Raw genomic sequence first — 20,587 nt, forward strand, 5'->3', positions numbered from 1 at the left:
TCAAAGTACACCAGATTGAAGGCTTTTGATATATAATTGACAAAAATTTCTGACCCCCCCACGTGCACCACGACTAAATGACCTCGGTATTTCAAAAATCCTGCGTACGGCCCTGATCCTTACTACATGCCTGAACCACCTCAACTGGCTCCCCTTGATGTGGAGGAGCAGCGGCTCTACTCCGAGTCCCTCCCGGATGTCTGAGCTCCTCACCCTATCTCTAAAGGCCCATTTATGCTCAACATTAAATACGGATCTGGATACGGACGGAGCCTTCTGTCCGTGCTCCGCGTTCATTTCGTCCGTATTGCTGCACATTTCCATAAAGCTTACAGATACAGGCCAAACGGAGCAGTACCACCGGGAACCATGGGGGCAGTGTTGCTGTCACTACCCGATACGGAGCTCTAGTGAGACACGAAGAAGAAATAACAATTCAATTTCTCTCATCGGCAGTACTAGAGAAAATAATTCTCCGTCCTCCAGTCGCGATGTATTTAACGGCCTCACCGACCACCGCCTCCTACAACGCTGCCTCTGTCTTTTATGCAAGAGGTACATTATCAATATCTCCCCCACAGTCGCCATGTTTGTTTTTGAGTTTGTTGGTGTCATAAACTTTTGATGCTGGGCTGCCCCCTGGTGGATAACATCCATGCCAACGTAAAGGGCGCATGGAAGTTTGTGGGCAGTGACGGTAACATCGTTTGAAACGGACGTATACATTTTCGTACGTAAAGGGAGCATAAATGGGTCTTAAGGCTGAGCCCAGGCACCCTGCGGAGGAAACTCATTTCGGCCACTTGAACTCGCGATCTCGTTCTTTCGGTCACTACCCAGAGCTCGTGACCATAGGTGAGGGTTGGAACGTAGATCGACCGGTAAATCGAGAGCTTCGCTTTCTGGCTAAGCTCCCTCTTCACCACAACGGACCGGTTAAGCGCCTGCATCACTGCTGACGCTGCCCCAATCTGCCTGTCAATCTCCCGCTCCATCCTACCCTCACTCATGAACAAGATCCCGAGATACTTAAACTCCTCCACCTGAGGCAGGACCTCCCCCCCGACACTGGAGTGGGCAATCCACCCTTTTCCGGCTGAGGACCATGGCCTCAGACTTGAAGGTGCTGATTTTCATCCCAGCCGCTTCACACTTGGCTGAGAACCGTCCCAGCAAGAGCTGGAGGTCACTGTTCGATGGGGCTAGGAGGACCACGCCATAACCCTCCGGGCCGGGTACACGTTCTCCTGTTGTTATCCATCATGAAGGGTCTTTTGAACCGTTCTTCGTCTGACCCTTCGCCCAGATCCAATCTGCCATGGGAAACCCTACCAGGGGCAAAATGCCCCCGACAGCATAGCTCCTAGGGTCATTAGGGCACTCAAACTCCTCCACCACGATAAGGTGATGGTTCTTGGAGGAGTAGGCCTATTATTATTGCTATTATTATTATTACTATTAATATTGCTATTATTTAGCACTGTCGCCTCACAGCAAGAGGGTTCCCGGTTCGATCCCGGGTGTGGGAGCAGCAAGAGGGTTCCCGGTTCGATCCCGGGTGTGGGAGCCCTTCTGTGCGGAGTTTGCATGTTCTCTCCGTGTCAGTGTGGGTTCTCTCCGGGCACTCCGGCTTCCTCCCACAGTCCAAAAACATGCAGATTGGGGACTAGGTTAATTGATAACTCTAAATTGTCTGTAGGTGTGAATGTGAGCGTGAGTGGTTGTCTGTCTCTATGTGTCAGCCCTGCGATAGTCTGGCGACCTGTCCAGGGTGTACCCTGCCTCTCGCCCGATGTCAGCTGGGATAGGCTCCAGCCCCCCCACGACCCTCACGAGGATGAAGCAGTTAGAAAATGAATGAATGAATAAATATTGCTATTATTATTATTATTACTATTACTATTAGTAATATTATTACTATTATTTTATTATATATATTATTACTGTTATTATTATTGCTATTATTATTATTAATATTACTATTATTATTATTATAACTATTACTATTATTACTGTTATAATTATTGTTATTATTATTATTATTGATAATAATATTACTATTATTATCATTACTATTACTATTTCTATTATTATTATTATTACTGTTATTATTATTGCTATTATTATTATTATTATTATTACTATTAATATTACTATTATTATTGCTATTATTACTATTATCATTATTATTGCTATTATTATTATTACTATTATTACTGTTATAATTATTGCTATTATTATTATTATCATCACTATTAATATTACTATTATTACTGTTATTATTATTATTATTATTATTATTATTATTATTATTATTATCATAACTATTACTGTTATTACTGTTATAATTATTGTTATTATTATTATTATAACTATTACTATTATTAGTCATTATTATTGCTATTATTATTATTATTATTACTATTAATATTACTATTATTATTAGGAATATTACTATTACTATTATTATTGCTACTATTACTATTAATATTATGATCATTATCATCATTACTATTATTACTGTTATAATTATTATTATTATTATTATTATTATTATTATTATCATCACTATTACTATTATTACTGTTATAATTATTGTTATTATTATTATTATTATTATCATTATTACTATTATTACTGTTATAATTATTGTTATTATTATTATTATTATTATTATTATCATCACTATTACTATTATTACTGTTATAATTATTGTTATTATTATTATTATTGATAATAATATTACTATTATTATAACTATTACTATTATTACTGTCATTATTATTGCTATTATTATTATTACTATTATTACTGTTATAATTACTGCTATTATTATTATTATTATTATTAATATTACTATTATTATTGCTACTATTACTATTAATATTATTATCACTATTACTATTATTACTGTTATAATTATTGTTATTATTATTATCATCACTATTACTATTATTACTGTTATAATATTGCTATTGTTATTATTACTATTAATATTACTATTATTATCATTACTATTACTATTTCTATTATTATTATTATTACTGTTATTATTATTACTATCAATATTACTATCAATATTATTACTATTAATATTATTATTACTTTTATTATTATAGCTATTTGTGTGTGTTTGTAGGTGCATGTGAGGAGTGCCATGAATCCACCAGTACAGAGGGAGCAGTCACTGACAGCGTCCTCTGAGCTGGTGGGGACAGGACACTTGTTGAGTCTGGTGGGTGAAGAGGGTGGTCTCCTGGGTTGAGGTGGAGGTGCAGGGACATTCTGGACTCACTCGAGTGCTGAGAGTGGGTCAGCGGTCTGTTGTGGCGTGGGGTCTACCTGAGATGATTGACGTCCACTCTCAGCTGCCCCANTACAGAGGGAGCAGTCACTGACAGCGTCCTCTGAGCTGGTGGGGACAGGACACTTGTTGAGTCTGGTGGGTGAAGAGGGTGAACTCCTGGGTTGAGGTGGAGGTGCAGGGACATTCTGGACTCACTCGAGTGCTGAGAGTGGGTCAGTGGTCTACTTGAGATGATTGACGTCCACTCTCAGCTGCCCCAGGAGCACCAAAACCTCAGAGGAGTCCTCCTGTCCTATAAAACAGAAACACAAGTAATGAAGACTTTTGAACTCAACTATACATGGAATGATATTATCATCAATGAATAATATTCAACAAGGCTCCTGTAATAAAAATAATTCACATATGTATAGTTAACGTTATGTTATGCCGCTTTATGTCACTGGTACTTTTGTAGTCTTAGTGAGGGGATTACTTACTGAGCCCACTGAACGAAACACGCCCATCACTCTCCATCTGGTCCTGGAGTCATCCATCCTTCTCATCTGGTCCTGTCTTGGTCTTTTGCGCTGTCGCATCTTGTGTGGGGGGGATCTGGTACACCTATAAATGTCTAAGTAAAAGAAACTTGGAGACTTTTCTTTCTGTTAGTAATAATTACGTTCCCTCTGTTTGTTGTATCCATCTCCACCTGAAAACACAGGACAATGCAGCAGAGTGGGCAAAAAAGACAATGTGATATTATTATACTGGTCAGTGAGACTTGTGTCGATGTTGTCATGAAGTATAGACTCACCTTTCTCTGGTATAGCCACCTATACTTTATAAAGGAAAACAGATAACAATAGCATGCTTCACCTGTTAACTGGACTCAACCCTGACATCCCAAGTAACTTCAGGCCAATCTCCAACCTACCCTTTCTGTCCAAACTACTGAAAGATGCTGTAACCTCCCAACTGAAACACCACCTCTCTGTTAATGACATGTATGAAACATTCCAATCCTGATTTTGACAAACCATAGTACTGAAATTGCCCTGCTTAAAATTACAAATGACCTCTTTCTCTCTGATGTCAGAAACCTCAACATCCTCATCCTCCTCAACCTCAGTGCCGCTTTCGACACCATCAATCCCTCCATCCTTCAGACTTCAGACAGTTCATCTCCATCAATAACTGCAAACCCCCCACTGCTCTCCTCCTTCAAGGTGTCTCCCAAGGTTCAATTTGGTCCCCTCCTCTTCATCCTGTACCTTTCCCCCCTTGGTCACATAATCCGCCGTCATGGTGTCCAGTTCCATTGCATCGTGATATCGTGATGATATCCAGCTCCTAATCTCCACCAAGACAATCTCCACTGCCACCCACTCAGCCCTGACAAACTACATCACTGAAATAAAATCCTGGCTTCAAACCAATTTCCTTCAATTAAACTGCAACCCATCTCTTCAAACCAATTTCCTTCAATTAAACTGCAACCCATCTGAAATTATCATCACTGGACCAAAAGCACTCACCAAATCCACCCATAACTTCACCCTCAACATCGACGGCTCCACAGTATCCACCTCACTCACATCCGAAATCTTAGCGTCATTTTCAATTAATTCCTGTCCTTCGACTGGCACATCAAACACATTACCAAAACAGCCTTCTTTCACCTCAGGAACATCGCCTGCCTCCGTCCATCCCTCTCCTCCTCAGCTGCAGGACTTCAAAACTCTCCTTATTACATACAAATACCTGTCTGAGCTCCTCCACTATCACATTCCAAAGGCACACTCCGCTCTGCTGATGCCAACCTAGTGGTTCCTCTTCCATCAGGAACAAAGCACAAATCCTGAGGGGGACAGGGCCTTCTCCATCGCTGCTCCCATCCTCTGGAACTCACTCCCCAAATCCATCCAAGACTCCCCCTCTCTCTCCATATTCAAAAAAATCACTCAAACCTCACCTGTTTAACGCTGCTTTTATTAAATCACTGACAGTTTCTTCTCCTCATCCCTTATTTGTTCTCTTGTTTGTTCCTTGCCTTTTTTTGTTGTTGTTTTGTCCCTGAATTTGTAAATCTTCTCTGAGTGCATTGGAAAGTGCTATATAAGTATAATGTATTATAATTATTATTAACTCAGCACTGGAACATCCATCCAGTGTCATCAACTATAATGGAAAAAGTAAAATGTAAATAAAAAGCCCTGGTGCAAGGCGCTACCAAGGGCTGTGTTAGCCTCGCCAGACGCACCAGGCACAAAGGTTTCCCAATCACTGGTAAATGCATCCAGCAATATCAACAATAATTAAAGAGTAAAATGTAAATAAAAAACCCTGGTGCAAGACGCTACCGAGGGCGGTGCTAGCCTCACCAGACACAGAGGCCACATGGGGTTTTACCCAATCACTGGTAAATGCATCCAGCAATATCAACAGCAATAAAAGGGTAAAATGTAAATAAAAAGCCCTGGTGCAAGACGCTACCGAGGGCTGTGCTAGCCTCGCCAGACGCAGAGGCCGCATAGGGTTTTACCCAATCACTGGTAAATGCATCCAGCAATATCAACCATATTAAAAGAGTAAAATGTAAATAAAAGCCCTGGTGCAAGACGCTACCGAGGGCTGTGCTAGCCTCGCCAGACGCAGAGGCCACATGGGGCTTTACCCAATCACTGGTAAATGCATCCAGCAATATCAACCATATTAAAAGAGTAAAATGTAAATAAAAAGCCCTGGTGCAAGACGCTACCGAGGGCTGTGCTAGCCTCGCCAGACGCAAAGGCTGCATGGGCCTTTATCAGTCCTTCCAGACACAAAGGCTTCCCAATCAGGGCCGTCAGTCTTCATCGGAGTCACTGTCATCGGGCCTCCTCGGGTACTGGAAAGAACTCGGCCAATATCTTCTGGGCATGGAGGAGCTGGAGCCGGAAGTGGAGGGTGCAGAGTTCCTGTAGTCCTCTTCTCCGCTTCTGTGTGTGGAGGAGCTGTGGCCTGAAGTGGAGGGTCTTGGCTCTTCATCACAGTCCTCACAGGTCTTCCTCTGCCTCTTCCCACTTACCTGAGGTGTATCGCTGTCCTCCCTGCTTCTCTTGGTGGATGAACTGAGGCCGGAGGCTGGGGGAGCAGAGTCTTCAGACCGAGGAGAGACTGGGGGCAGATCTTCAGGATGCTCCACTGGCTGTGCAGGAGGCTCCTCTTCATTCTCTACGTCCTCCTCTTCCTCCTCGCTCATGGACCCGTACCCGGAATCTTCTTCACTCTCCAGGGCTCTCCAGTCCTCATCTTCAAAGTCTAACATGTCATTGTCTTCATCCTCGGTGTCTTCATCATCAAAGTCTTCCTCGTCAGTGTCTTCATGGTAGTCCTCCTCAGCCTCAGCCTCATCCTCTTCATCAGAGCAAACTGGGGGAATGAAGGCATCTAACCGTACATCACCTACCTGAAACTCACCTTCATCATCATCATCGTTGTAGATCCAGATGACTTCAGGGAAGCCATCTGCCGGGCGCTCAATGACGACGGACACACCATCTGAGGCGGGGGAGAAAATCAAATACTCAAATTATAATATCGGGGTGACTATTTGCACCCCAGTACAAATAAATCCTGAACTCTACCCCCCTCCCCACACACCCGACCTACTCCTCAGGAGCCCCCATGGCCCTCCTCCCTCTCTTCACATCAATACACACACACACACACACACACACACACACAACACACACACANNACACACACACACACACACACACACACACACACACACACACATACAGTACTAATGGCACTTTAAGGACTTGGACTTTTCTTGCACAAGTTTTATATTTTATATTCTTGATATTGTGCCCCACTGTATATGTCTCTTTGTTTTTACTTATTTTTATCTTTATATTTCAGGGATTAATACTTCGGGATTTATAGGTTTCATATGAACAGAGGAAATCTCCACTTGTCACTAGGCTAATTTATACAATGTAAAATGGCAAAGGCATGTGCTAATAACGTTAGCATTTTGTATTTGTTTGGAAAACCTGTTTAGTATGACAGTTGTTTTGTCGGTGAATCTTTTGAGTTGTAATGGAGCCAAGTTGTGTGTCGTTACCTTTGTTAAATGTTGCTGTCGTCCCTGGCATTATATGAAAGAGGAAAAGATCGCCGGCCACTAGGCTAATCTATACAATGTAAAATGCCATAGACTTGTGCTAGTACGTTAGCATGTTGTAGCCTATTTGTGGGGAAAATGTGTCCAGATAAAGACAAGTGTTTGCCTGTGAATGCTTCAAGTTATAGTGAAGCTGATTTGTGTACTTGTTTTGCAAATCGTCTCTATTAAGCCATATTTAATGTGTTTTCAATCATCTAAACTTTACAGCACTTCACAGAAACCTCCGCCGCTGACTAGTGTTTTGGAGGTGTAACTGCAGAGTGACACAGACACACCACCGCAGAAGTAAAAATGCTCACAACGGCATGGGCGATGTGCGTATGGTCTACGCACAACCATAAATCTGCTTAAAGAAAAGACACTTGGCATGGTTGCATTGTAATGGCAGGCTTAAAGAAAAGACACTTGGCATGGTTGCATTGTAATGGCAGGATAGTTAGCTATGTAGCTAACCTAGGGTCCTGAGGGTTGAGGTTGAGAAGATAATAGTTTAGTTGTACAAAATGAGAGTAGGCTACAAATATTTGCACCAAGGTGGGTATAAGCAGCACACATCACTATAATCCAGTGTACGAATAGCATCCGCTTCTAATTGTACCTGGTACAAATAGCAATATGTTGATATTTGCACCAGGGTGAAAATAGCCCCTATCTTATAATATATTAGCCATATATTATAAGGATTTCTGATTAAGTCTCTCTTTAAATATTTTGGATTAAATAAGCAGCAATCAAAATTTAAATTAGAAAACACTACAACATACACATACTAAATACAGCTGCACTACATCAGTTCACCAACACACAAGGGGCTACACCTTCTAACAGTAATATCAAATACTGTGCAGCTCAGCCTCCAGTTTGAACAGATGACAGCATGACAATCAATTGATGCTGCATTATATAGCATCAAATAAAGCTGCAGTAACAATGTGATCAATCCACATCACTTCAGTGATGACAAAACGCCCCATGGTTTGCAATAAACAGTGTAAATGTATTTCACATGCGTCGCACTACATGCGTCATTACGTACAGTGCACCATGGCTACATAAATCCAAAAAATACCTCAGTGAGCTCTGTGCGGACCCAACTACAAGTTTCAAACACAATAGGCCTACCATACTAACGAGCGAAGCGCATTTCAATATTAAATATTGAAAATATGTTTATTTAATATGATATACTTTGACACTAAGAGAACCGGATACAAAAGGCTTCAACAATCAAAACAAACGAACTCAGGAGACCGTGCCCTGGTCTGATTACACCTGTGCGTCCTCACGTCCTGACGTTCGCTCCTAATAGTGCCATCGTTGCCATGGCGCACAACATGATAACATTTTTTATATTGTTTAAAATTCGACCCGGTCGCCATCTTTTTTAGTAGTAGAACTGATCACAGATTGTCAAATGTCGATAATTTGATACCCTCAAATAAGCAGTGTTTTCAAATCACTACATTAATTATTAACACATTCCGCACCTGTCCCGGTAGATTTAACACATCCTGTCCATCAAAAACATCAACTTACTCGACAAACCGTGCATTAGTGTGATAACTAGAATGTGATCATTAGAAATTAGCGTCTGTTTTCACCAAATCTGGAGTTTCTGACAGACCTCATAACATGCTGTGAACTGTTCAACTTTTAAACCCAAACATTTACACTCATTTCTTCACTGATAAACCTTTTAACAATTTCAGAGGTCGTGTCAACCAGTAAAATGCTAAAATAAATCTAGAAGCTGTCTTACCTGGTAGCTGTAAGTCCCTGGGGGCCATCTTCGGGTTTTCCACAAAGTTGGTCCGAAAGGTTGAAAAGTGTTTTCCAAAAACTTCTGCTTTTTGCTCAAATCTCAGAGTGTAATCTTTCCACAGGTTGGTTCTGGTCCAAATCCAAGTGCAAAGTGAGAGATCACAATGATCTGAAGGCTTTATAAACGTGACCTCGGCCGGGTCACCGTTCTGTTTCTATGACATTTGATGTCATAGAAACAACGCGCGTGCGAGTGACAGAGACAGGAAGACTGACACTATTCAATTAGGCCTATATTTTCACATTTGTTCATATCTAAATTTTAGTTTCAGGCTACTTGTCTCTTTTATTTTTCACTGATTTTCATTAGCATTTCTCTCTCTTTATTCTCTTTAGTCCTTTCCTCACCTTCAAAGCCTTCCATAACCAGTCCCCATCTTACCTCACTGACCTGTTGCACCGTCACACCCCCTCCGCAGTCTCTGCTCCTCTGATGCAAATCTCCTCTCTCTACCACACAGGACCAAGCACAAAACCTGAGGGGATAAAGCCTTCTCCACTGCTGCCCCCTCCCTCTGGAACTCTCTCCCCCAACACATCCGTAACTGTTTTCAACTCCTTCAAATCTTTGCTCAAAACCCACCTGTTCAGGCTTGCATTCAATCCCCATCCTTGCTCTTAACTGTGTTTTACTGCTCTTATGTTGTTGTTTTTAATTTGTTCTTTCTGTTTTTTGTAAAGTGTCTTTGAGTGTTTTAAAAAGCGCTATACAAATAAAATGTATTATTATTATTATTATTATTATTATTATTATTATTAAACATCTATCCTTGTAGCTTCATCTATGATCTGCACCCCAATGTCCTGAGCCCATGTTTGTAAGGTTGCACAGTTCACTTTGCTGGACTTGTACAGGGCCTCATAACATCGCCTTACTATAAACTTATTGCTTTGTCTTTTATTAAACTGTAAAAAATCTTTTAACTTTTTGGAACCTAAAAAAAAATGTGTTTGAGGTAGTTTATGTTTCAGTTAGTTGGTCAAATGACATCATACTGTCTCTTTCAAATAAGTTTTTCAAAATTGTAATAGCTGCATTTTTCTGCATAGAAAACCCATTATCTGTCATCCCTGGAGGTTTTTTTTTTGTATTTGAGTGATTGGTGGTAAAACATCAGTTCTTTTATTCCCATTTCCTAATCATATCCCGATGCTTTAGTCGATTTAACAATTAAATTACCACCTGTAATCTCTAATTCTTTCCAATTCAAAATAAATAGGAGACTAGCCAATGTTAATGGTTTACTCAGACTGAATACTTTAATATCTAACCAGACTAAGAATCTGGATCATTTCATACCCAATCTACCAGACACTGAAAACAAGGGTGGGGCTTCCATGGTGGCACCTAGAACTGTTTGCTCTGGTTATTCTGCATATTGTTTCTTACACAAAGCACTGAGATGTTTATTAAACAGAGCTGAGCTCTACTGGGTAAGAGTAAAAGATACGGCAGTTCATTGTGGGAATTTATTGTGTTGCTTATTCTGTTAAGACTTCTTGTTTACAACATAGAGTGGATTATTGATTGATTCTAATTTCAATGTTGACACTGACAGTGGAAAATGAAAAGTTCATAGGCATCTTCCTTACAAGGGGAGAGGTTTAATGCGGCCAACAAAAGCAAGATGAAGACATAAACAGTGTGTAACTGTGCAATCTAAAGAAAGTAGTTGTTTGTACCTAACAGTCAAAATTTTTCCCCCCACCCAGTCTTAATACTGAAAAAGTTAATAAAGTATTTTTTATGCCGTCGTGCCAGTGGTAGCTGTGGAGGCATTATGTACATTCCATTCTTATGAACCCAGTAGTTCAAGAATACCTCGAGGGAATCTCTTCAAATTTGGCACAAATGTCCCCTTGGACTCAATGAAGACCTATTTAGATTTTGGTAGTCAAGGGTCAAAAGTCAAGGGGACTGTGACCTCGCATCCATCTCAGTCTCGTGAATATATCTCAAGAACGCCATGAGGAAATATACTCCAATTTTGCACAAACGTCCAAAACGTCACAAGAGATTTTGGCCATAACTCAGGAATTCATATGCTAACTATGACAAATTTCACACAAACACCTCATAGAATAAAATGATGCAGTGATGCCATTATATGTCCAAAAGGTCAAAGGTCAAACTTTAGTGTGACATCATAATCTTTGCAAAAACATTTTTCTGGCCATTATTCAACGTCATATCTCACGAACAAAAGGGGAGACATTTGGTCAGGTACTGAATTGGTGACACTAATCTTGAGTGCCAAACTTGAAACTGTGCTCATTGTATAAATTGTCTTTGCTGCTGGAAGAAGATGTGTGTGAAGCATCCACACTTTAGAATACATGGCTTTCATCATCTTTATTTAAATTATTGTTTGCTGTCATGGTTACATGTAAGTCTGAATTAACATGGATATAAACTGTAACTGAAACTTGACTGGTTCACGACGGCATACAACCGCAAGGCAATAATTCTAGTTTACAACAGGGAATTACATCATTGCCATTTTAACCTTTGCATTGTGGGTAATTCCCCTGATCAAAATCAATTCAAAAGAAATAGATTTGTTATGAAACATCTTATCCATAGATAAATCATATTTTTTCCTTTTTAGAATAATCAACTCTTCTGTTTTTTGACAAAACTCTTCATTGCAATCAAACACATCAGTTGCATTTTAATATCACTGCATATCACAAATCAGAGTTTCTGAAGCTTCCATTCACTCTGTACGATTGACAGGAACAACTATCATCGGCCCCAGGTTTGAACCATATTCATTATTACAAGGATTAAAGTATGGGTGCAGTTTTTCAGTAAACACACACTCAGTAAACGAATTAATGAGTGTTGCGGTCTGTGCATCATAGAAAGAAATTGCATTTGTGCCAAATTTGAATGCACTTCCTCAAGCTGTTCCTGAGATAAAGCCTTCACAAGAATGGGATGAATGTGAGGTCACAGTGAATTTTAACAACCAAAATCGAAGTCATTGCGGAGTGGATATTTATGACAAATCTGAAGAAAAATGTCCTCAAGGAGCACTGAAATGGGACTGATAGGTGGACACCCTAAAAAACATAATGCCCCATTGTCACAGTTTCGTCAGCCCTGAGGCGTAAGAAGACTCTGAAACAAAATATACTGGTTCATAATTAGTTTTATTTAATCACACGTCCCTTTAATATTTCGTTTAGCAAGACAATATATACTGAATTTAAAAAAAAACTAGTAAAACCTTTCATTCACAAATTTACAAACAACTGTCCCTTTAAAAATGAAGTGAAATGTGAAATCAACCTTATCACACACGTCTGTAGAGAACAGATGGGGGAGGAGCTGATTAAAACACACAGATGAAGGATAAGGCAGAGGAAGTCACAGTGTAGGTCTACTACAGTCTGACAAACACATGATGTTTAAATGCTGTTTGCTGTTGCACATCTGGATTTTTAAGGCCACAGTGGACAGGATGATGCATACAGATGTTTAACAGCACTTACTACATTTCTCTTTCAGTGTCTCAGCCAGGAGTGTGAACAATACAGACCTTTGGACCTGACTGACCCTGTAACTAACTCCACAGTAACCTAGTTAATATCAACACATGAGCTTTACCGATACTTAAAGAAACCCTGGTCTGAGAACAGTATTCCTCTTTATGACACTTCTTTGGATGAAATACCCTGAATCTAAAATCAGTGTGCTTAGACTTGTTGCGATGAGAGCTACCAAAAATAACTTATCGGTTCATTTAAAACATCTGCGACATGTTAAACGTGTCAATGCCATTTCCAACTTCAGTAACAGTTAAATAACACAGGAAAAAGCAATATGTTCAACAGTTTGTCCTAGTTTCAAGGTGCAAAAACACTCGTTAAATTATCCCTCAAAATAGAAAACAGCATGCCAGCTACTTCACTTCTCCTTTTCGTAAAGTCAGCCGCCTTCAGCCTGACACAGTGTTACAAAACCAAAAGTCATTCAAGCTACGCTGAAGAATGCTGAAGAAAGCTCGCCTGATGTTACATCAGCAGCAGACACAGACAGAGCTCTGCAGCGTTAATTAAAGCGAGAGCATCGCTGCTCTGGCACGTCGCTGTCATTGTGAGCTTGGAATGTCGGCCATTCCCCTCACAGAGAAGAGCTTTCTCTGACATTTGTCTTGAGTCCGAAATCTGGAGCCGCCAAGCGCTCGTTGGCAATGACTCACTTAATTTGTCACTCCGTTCTCACCAGTAGAAGATGTGACTCGTTCTGTCAGCAAGTTTGACATAGCAAGACTGCCTTTTTAAACTTGGATTTTAGCCGTGATGAGTTCAGGCCATCGTCAGGCCCAAAGTACAAACCATAAGTGGCTGCTCGGGCAACAAATTCTCTGCACAACAACAACCGCAACAAAACCTTTATCTGCTGCCAATGAAGACCAATGTGCAGTTAAAAAAAAACAGCTGTTGCCTTTTTCCTGTCTGTTTTCCAGCTTCGTCATTCAAAGGCACGAGTGAACAGCTACTTAACGTTCCCTGTTCTGTGTCAGCTTACAGGAAAGCACCATTTGGTATTTTGCCGGTGGTCATGCCGGCAAAATCCTGGGGTGTGCGCTGACATCTCCGTCACCTCGTCCAGAGAAGTGGTGTGTTCCTCTCACAGCAGAGCGGTGCTGTGGTGGGCAGAGGAGAGGTGCCGTGTGGTGTTGGAGCCACAGTCTATGTAGCGATAGGCCTCCAGGCTGTTCTGGGATGTTCGCACCATGTATGAGGTTTTCACCGAGGTTCTGAAAACAAGCAAGAACTTTATCAATTTATATTTCTCACAATAAATTAGCTCCAGACAGGATGCATGATCAAGGAAGAGTGCACCAGCAGAGAGAATGCTTCAGGTCATTTACAGAATATGAAATTATGGTTATTATGTCTGAACTTGAACTACAAAGCCACAATAATAAGTCTGTTAAGTGTTTATGTAACTATCAGAGGCAATAACCCTGAGGAAGTGGCTTATGTGGCAACATCATCTCTCCGTGTTACTTTGCATGATAAACACAGCTGTGTCATGACTGTAGGCTGATAAGCAAAAGCTATGACGGTGCAGTAGTGGAGAGTAACTAAGTACAATTACTCAAGTATTGTACCTAAACACATTTTTGAAGAACATGTTTTTTTACTTAAGCACTTCTATTGTAGTACATTTTAGAGGAATATTGTGTGTTTACTCCACTATATTTATCTGACTGCTTTGGGAACTTTGCAGATTTCGCAAAATGTAGGATGCTCCTAAAATGTAGGATGCTGAGTTTTGTATCTTTTTTTTTTTATCTGGAATTGAGTCCTTTAAGATTTGTTTTAATATAAAGGGTATAAAAATGTGTGATTGACTGAAAATCAGCTTGTTTGAAGACAACTTTTTCATTATTCTGGCGCTGTGACCTGCCATATTCTATCACTTTTCTACATTTAAAAATATACTGTTGTCTACAATATTTTAAGATAGGTTCATCTAAATTCAAAACAGGTTGAAGTTTTTCATCATTAAATAGCCCATAACTTTGTAAAGTAGTTAACAAGTATTGAACTTTTACTTATGCTTTAAGTATACAGTATTTTGCTGCCAGTTGTTCTGTGCTTGTAATGGGGTATTTAACACTTTTGTATCAGTATTTTTACTTAAGCACAGGATCTTAGCGCTGCAACAATTAGACAATTAATTAATTCTGTCAAAAGAAAAATAATTACTACCTATTTTGATCATTTATGAATTGTTACAGTCATTTTCCAAGCACAAATGTCAAGCACCTGCTGGTTCCAGCTACTTAATTGTGAGAATTTGCTGCTTTTCTTTGTTATTTATGGCAATAAATGAAGAATCATTGGTTTTTGGACTGTTGGTTGGCAATTTAAAGATGTCACTTTAGGCTCTGGGAGATTTTAATGAGCATTTTTCGCAATGTTTTTGACATTTTATGGACTAAACAATTAATCGTGAAATTAACAGGCAGACTGACTGATAATGAGGATGAAAGGTTAAGAGATACTTACTGCATATATACAACAATGTTGTGGACCTTAATGCTGGGCATGGTGCAGAAGGCACTGAAAAAGAAAAGAGAAAAGGGTTAGATTGTTAAACTGGAATACTGAGCTGGATCATTATTCCACTCATTTTCTCTTTGAGTAATTCAAATGCAGCTTTATTGCCATGGAGTTAAAGGGGCATTCCACACACTTGTCGCATCAAATTCAGTTCACCCATCTTGTACAAATGGGTAGGCGTTTCTACAAAAGATGCTATTGTGTTGCATAATAGGAAACATAGGATCTGGTGTGGAACTTGACCCATACGTAGTACTTAAGGCCAAGACATCAAACCGAACTAGCAGCAACCAAAGCTGACTGTTCCATCTCCTCACATCGCCTGTGTCTCAGCTAAAGGTTACACATAAACATCGCAAGGACTATAGCCAACGGCCAATCGGCACGTATGTTCTGCACCTGCATGAGAGGAAATAGCTCTCCATAGCAGCAGGCGGCAACAGTCTGTATTTGTCATTTAAAAAGGGAAACTCACAGACCGACAGGACAGGCTAGTTGGCCAAGTCTCCCTTCTTTATGGAAGTCTACATTTAAAACCTTGGAGTACCCCTTTAGGCCAATGAGACCTTACTGCTCAAAGCAGACTTTATGGCGAAAAAATGTTGTATTTCTACATGACACTGACAAGCTGTTTGGACAGTTTCAGATGAGTTGAGGCAGAGACACTTACTAGACGTAGGGTGCACTGCTTCCAATCTCCACACTGACAGTGTAGTTCACCTGCAGGAGACAGATACTTTATTCAACATCAGAGCTCAACCTGTTGATTTCTAGAGCTGATGAGGACGCGCATGTTCATTGTAATCAACAGTGTGGAGGAACAAGATACATCAGGCTTTGGCTACACAGAAAATACTGTGTAAAACTGTTTGTGGTGAGATTAGGTCATTGTTAGTAACAGATTAACATCAGCGTTATTATTTCAGTGTACATTCGCTGACAGTGTGTGTTGTTCTTGCACTATTGTCTCCACGTATTAAACCCTTAAGCAGGAGTTTGTGCAGTAAAGTCACGAGCTTGTATGCATAACAGTTTATCAAGCAGAAACCACATCCTGAAGCAGGTACGCCCACATCACGCTTTACAGTGATGACAGCTTTGTTTGCGTACTGAACTTTGTACTAGGATGCAGTGGCCCAACCAGTGACGGTGTTTATTATGTACACAAAACTATATTTACTAACATATAAAACAAACATTGCATTTTAAAATATATAGAAGCCTCTTACATGACTCACATTGTCTGCAGGTTGTGTTTTTTACTGAAATGTGATGTCTATTTTCTGCTTTACCTGTCTCTGACTCAGCGGCAGGATGTTGGTGACGTTGTTTAGCTGCTGAGTGCCGATCACCGTCTTCATGTAAAGGACCTGGCAGTTCACACTCTGCACCAGCACGGAGAAGAAGTTTGGGTTGCTGAGGTTCAGAGTGCTCTGACAAATAGAGAGTAATAAGAGAAAGTACACAGGGAAATAAACAAGAGGGAAAATCCACAAAAGGATACTGCAGCAACACTGTCTTGGATTACAGGTTAAAATTCAGCATAACAACTACAATTTTCATGAAGTGAGATTAAACCTACCGTCATGTTCATTTGAACCTTCGTGTTGGTGTGGTCGAAGCGCACCGTCACCGAGTGTATCCCATCATCCACCACGATCACGGAGCGAGGGAAGAGGAAGAAGGCCACGAGCGAAGACGCCAGGAGGCACAACACAACTGACAGGACCACATACAGCTTCCTACGATAAAAAAAATAAATGTACTCTCTGTGTGCACAATACATACACACCAACGCTTGTTCACACCTGGATCCATTTTTTGAATGGCATTAGTGGAACAAAAATAAATGTAAAGTGGACACAGAAATATAATCTTTTCAGGCACACTAAGTTTGGTTACTTACGTTCTTTGGGGGCGTAGCCTTTGGTCGCTGTACGGGATCAATGCAACCAGTTCATTCACTTGATCTATCAGGGAAGAGATAACAAGTCTTTTAACCTATTGATCAGTGTTTCCCCATGACGTGTATTTTTAGACGGCAAAACCTCTGAAATTGCATAATGACAGCCTCTTCCTTATCTTAAAAAAAACACAACACATGTAAGGCTATGCTTGAAGAAGTTTTTGTCTGCTCATCAGTTTCATTAAATAACATCGCTTGAGGCTCTTCAATATCAGTTTGAATGAAAGAGAGCAGTACAGGTCACATGACAGAAACATGCGGACATTTATCTGGTGCTATTTACTGTATGAGGCATTTGGATATAATGTCACTGCATGCATGAGGAGCTAATGCACACAAACTGCAGAACTAAAAAAGTTTCAACACATCTGAGACTGAATTGTAAGACCAGAAATTGAAAAGGAAATTACATTTACTCAAACTGTGACAACATTAAATACCCTTTAGGGCTTTGTCTTAGTTCATTTTCCAAACTTTTTACCAGGACAGAGTCCATCTTCAGTAAGTTACAGGGACAGTTCACCCAAAAATTAACAATACATATTTCTCCTCTCACCCATAGTGTTATTTATCAATCTAGCTTGTTTTGGTGTGAGTTGTCGAGTGCTGGAGATATCAGCCATAGAAATGTCTGCCTTCTCTCCAATATAATGCAACTAAATGGGCTGACAAAATACATTTGAAAAACTCAACAGCAATGTCTCTTTCCAGAGATCATGACTCAGATATTCGAGATCATCTACAGACATTGTTGTGAGCAGTTTCACGTAGGAACTATTTATTTTCTGCTAAACAATACCCGCCAACCAATCACCGCACAGAAGGAACTGTGCATCCACTCCTAGCTCACCTAGCACCACTGAGCTAGCTAACGATACAGCCAGAGACTGCTGACGAACCAAGACGGCCCACTTTAGATTTATTTCCTGTCTGTGTCACATGAGTTTCACCACTGGCCTGCCCCTTTAGGAGACTAGCAGCGGTCCTGAGTCCATTCATTACAATGGGAGAAGTGAACTTGAGTACATATTGTGACCGTTCCCTTCGCCCCATTGTCACTTAAGTAAATATTGGACCCATTTTTCACAAGCCCCACCCCTTCTAGACATCCTGACACTGAAATGGCATTTCAGATAAACAAATCAGGAGAAAATGAACTTTGTTGGGAGATATGTCTCTGTTTTAGCAAAATACTCTCAAAAGATCTGGGGTCTCATTTAAAAACATTGTGTACGCACAAAACAAGGCCTAAAACAGGGATACACCACTTGACCTATGCCTACAACATTTTGGAAACACAAAATTGGCGACACAGATGGTGAGGAGGAAGCCTGATTGTAGAAACTCATATCTTTTTGGCACAGGCCTTTTTTGGATTTTGTCTGTAAGTACATTTTTAGTATGTATCACATACATTCTTTTATTATTGAAACCCCAGGTGACAACTGATGCTGATAACAGACATTAAGCTGGCAGATAAAAATAAGCATCAAACATTGAATTTGTACTGTATAGTGTTGTATTGTTTTGAATCTGATTTCATCCATCTACCCAACATTTACTACACTTCCAAAGGAGGTGGGGGTTTGCAGCAAAGAGACAACCCCACCCACTTAGGAGACAGGAAGTAAAGTAGTAGTATACCCTTTCCTTCCATTGGTGCAGTAATGGGGTATCCTCTGTTATAGAGTATCCTTGTTACAGCTCAGTCAAGGAGAATGCCATTAATATTTACATACTGCAGTGTCAAGAGCATGAGCATCACATCAATGAGTAGATGCACGCTTCCTTTTCCCCAGTGATTCAATTGGCGGGTTTACTTAGGTAGAAAAAAAAGTTCCTGAGTGAAACTGCTCACAATAAGGTCTATGTATTATCTTGAGTAACCACGTCATGATTTCTGGGAAGAGACACTGATGTTGAGTTTTTTTTCCTAATGTAATTTTTTAGCTCTTTGAGCAGCACAAGCTGAGTGCCATCTAGTTCCATTATATCGGAGAGAAGGCAGACATCTCTATGGCCGATATCTCCAGAACTCGGCAACTCAACTTTCTAGACAGATAAATACCACTAAGAGTAAGAGGAATAATGTGTATTTTTTATATTTTCAGGTGAATTGTCCCTTTAAGTATTAACGCCACTCACCTGAGGGTATCCGTCCCGAGCCTTGGCATGTCGGACACGTTATGCTGTCCCTGCCGGTGAACTCCACGTAGGGGAACTGAGCTATGTCCTCCCGCCTGACGTGCCCATCCAGAGACTCGTTATCGGTGTCTCTGTCCTCTCCCCGCCGCACAGAGCTCTGCCTCTCCGGGAGCAGCGACAGGCTGCTCTCGCTACGAGACCACCGTGTCCCCATGGTGGCTTAACTCGCGTCGGGATGGTCAAGCCAGAGTTTCCCACCGACTACTGCCCGTCTGCAGGAGGGAGAGAACAAACCAGTCAGCCATGACATGCGCCAGCAGCCTGCCTCAGGACAGGTCAGCTGAACGCCTCTGTGTCAGTAATAACTGTGGCCAACTCTGTTAAATCAGCTGACAGAGTCAAAATGTAACGTTGGCAGAATTCAGTGTTGTTCAGGCGTGGCGTCCCGGAGCTAGCTTGTTTGCTAACAGAGGTGTGCTACATGTTAGCTGCTAGTTCACAGTGACTGCAGCCGTCTGTAACAAAAGTTAGCTTAGTTACACAAACTTTACTCACCTTTTACACCAAAATAACTAAACGCCGCCATCATAAAGTTGGATTTACTCCAGCGCACACTGTGTGCCTTCTGTCACTGCAGATTATACCTTCATGTTGTGTTGCATTCACGGACCCTGCGTAACTTCTTCCTTTCTTATGGGTTATAGGGGAGACTGGGGACGGTTGCAACACTCTTTGCATTTCTCTCAGTCACTCAGAGACTATTTGGTTTAGACTAACTACATTTTTATACATTAAACGTACATCTATCTGATAGTAACCTAAACCATTTAAACATGATTACATATCACTTATTGTTCACAATATTTATTTGAATGTAAGATGTCAGACATTCCAACTGATCCCAACCAAAGGGACAGTTGCAACATGTTAAAAATATACTAATTTAAACTGATTAAGTAGCACAATAATATTATAATATTATTTATTTCATCATAGTTTCTTTATTTAGAATTATTTATCAAAGAACATTTATCAAGTTTTGTTTGTGGGGAGCCCCTCTGTAAGTAACCCTCTTCCTCACTCTTGGAATACTAAAAATAAACAAACA

General features: G+C 40.5%; 1 protein-coding gene across 1 annotated transcript; it reads right to left on the minus strand.

The window, feature by feature from the left end:
• Positions 1-12,421: 12,421 nt before the first annotated feature.
• tmem106c (transmembrane protein 106C) lies at positions 12,422-20,188 on the minus strand. The gene is made up of 8 exons (XM_050065484.1): positions 20,035-20,188; positions 19,480-19,751; positions 17,275-17,338; positions 16,951-17,110; positions 16,661-16,801; positions 16,039-16,088; positions 15,315-15,368; positions 12,422-14,053 (listed from the first exon to the last, which is right to left on the minus strand). Exons 2-8 carry the CDS (start codon positions 19,691-19,693, stop codon positions 13,924-13,926), a joined length of 813 nt encoding a protein of 270 aa, XP_049921441.1. The 5' UTR covers positions 19,694-19,751; positions 20,035-20,188; the 3' UTR covers positions 12,422-13,923.
• Between the last annotated feature and the right edge of the window lie 399 nt (positions 20,189-20,587).

The sequence above is a fragment of the Epinephelus moara genome, chromosome 16 (genome assembly GCF_006386435.1).
Source record: "Epinephelus moara isolate mb chromosome 16, YSFRI_EMoa_1.0, whole genome shotgun sequence".
Classification (NCBI taxonomy): Eukaryota; Metazoa; Chordata; class Actinopteri; order Perciformes; family Serranidae; genus Epinephelus; species Epinephelus moara.

Coding starts and splice junctions, on each gene's coding strand:
- tmem106c (XM_050065484.1), bottom strand. CDS start 19,693: ATGGGGACACGGTGGTCTCGTAGCGAGAGCAGCCTGTCGCTGCTCCCG. Junction 17,111..17,274: donor AGGCTACGCCCCCAAAGAAC/GTAAGTAACCAA, acceptor TTTTTATCGTAG/GAAGCTGTATGTGGTCCTGT. Junction 16,089..16,660: donor TGCCGCTGAGTCAGAGACAG/GTAAAGCAGAAA, acceptor TGTCTCCTGCAG/GTGAACTACACTGTCAGTGT.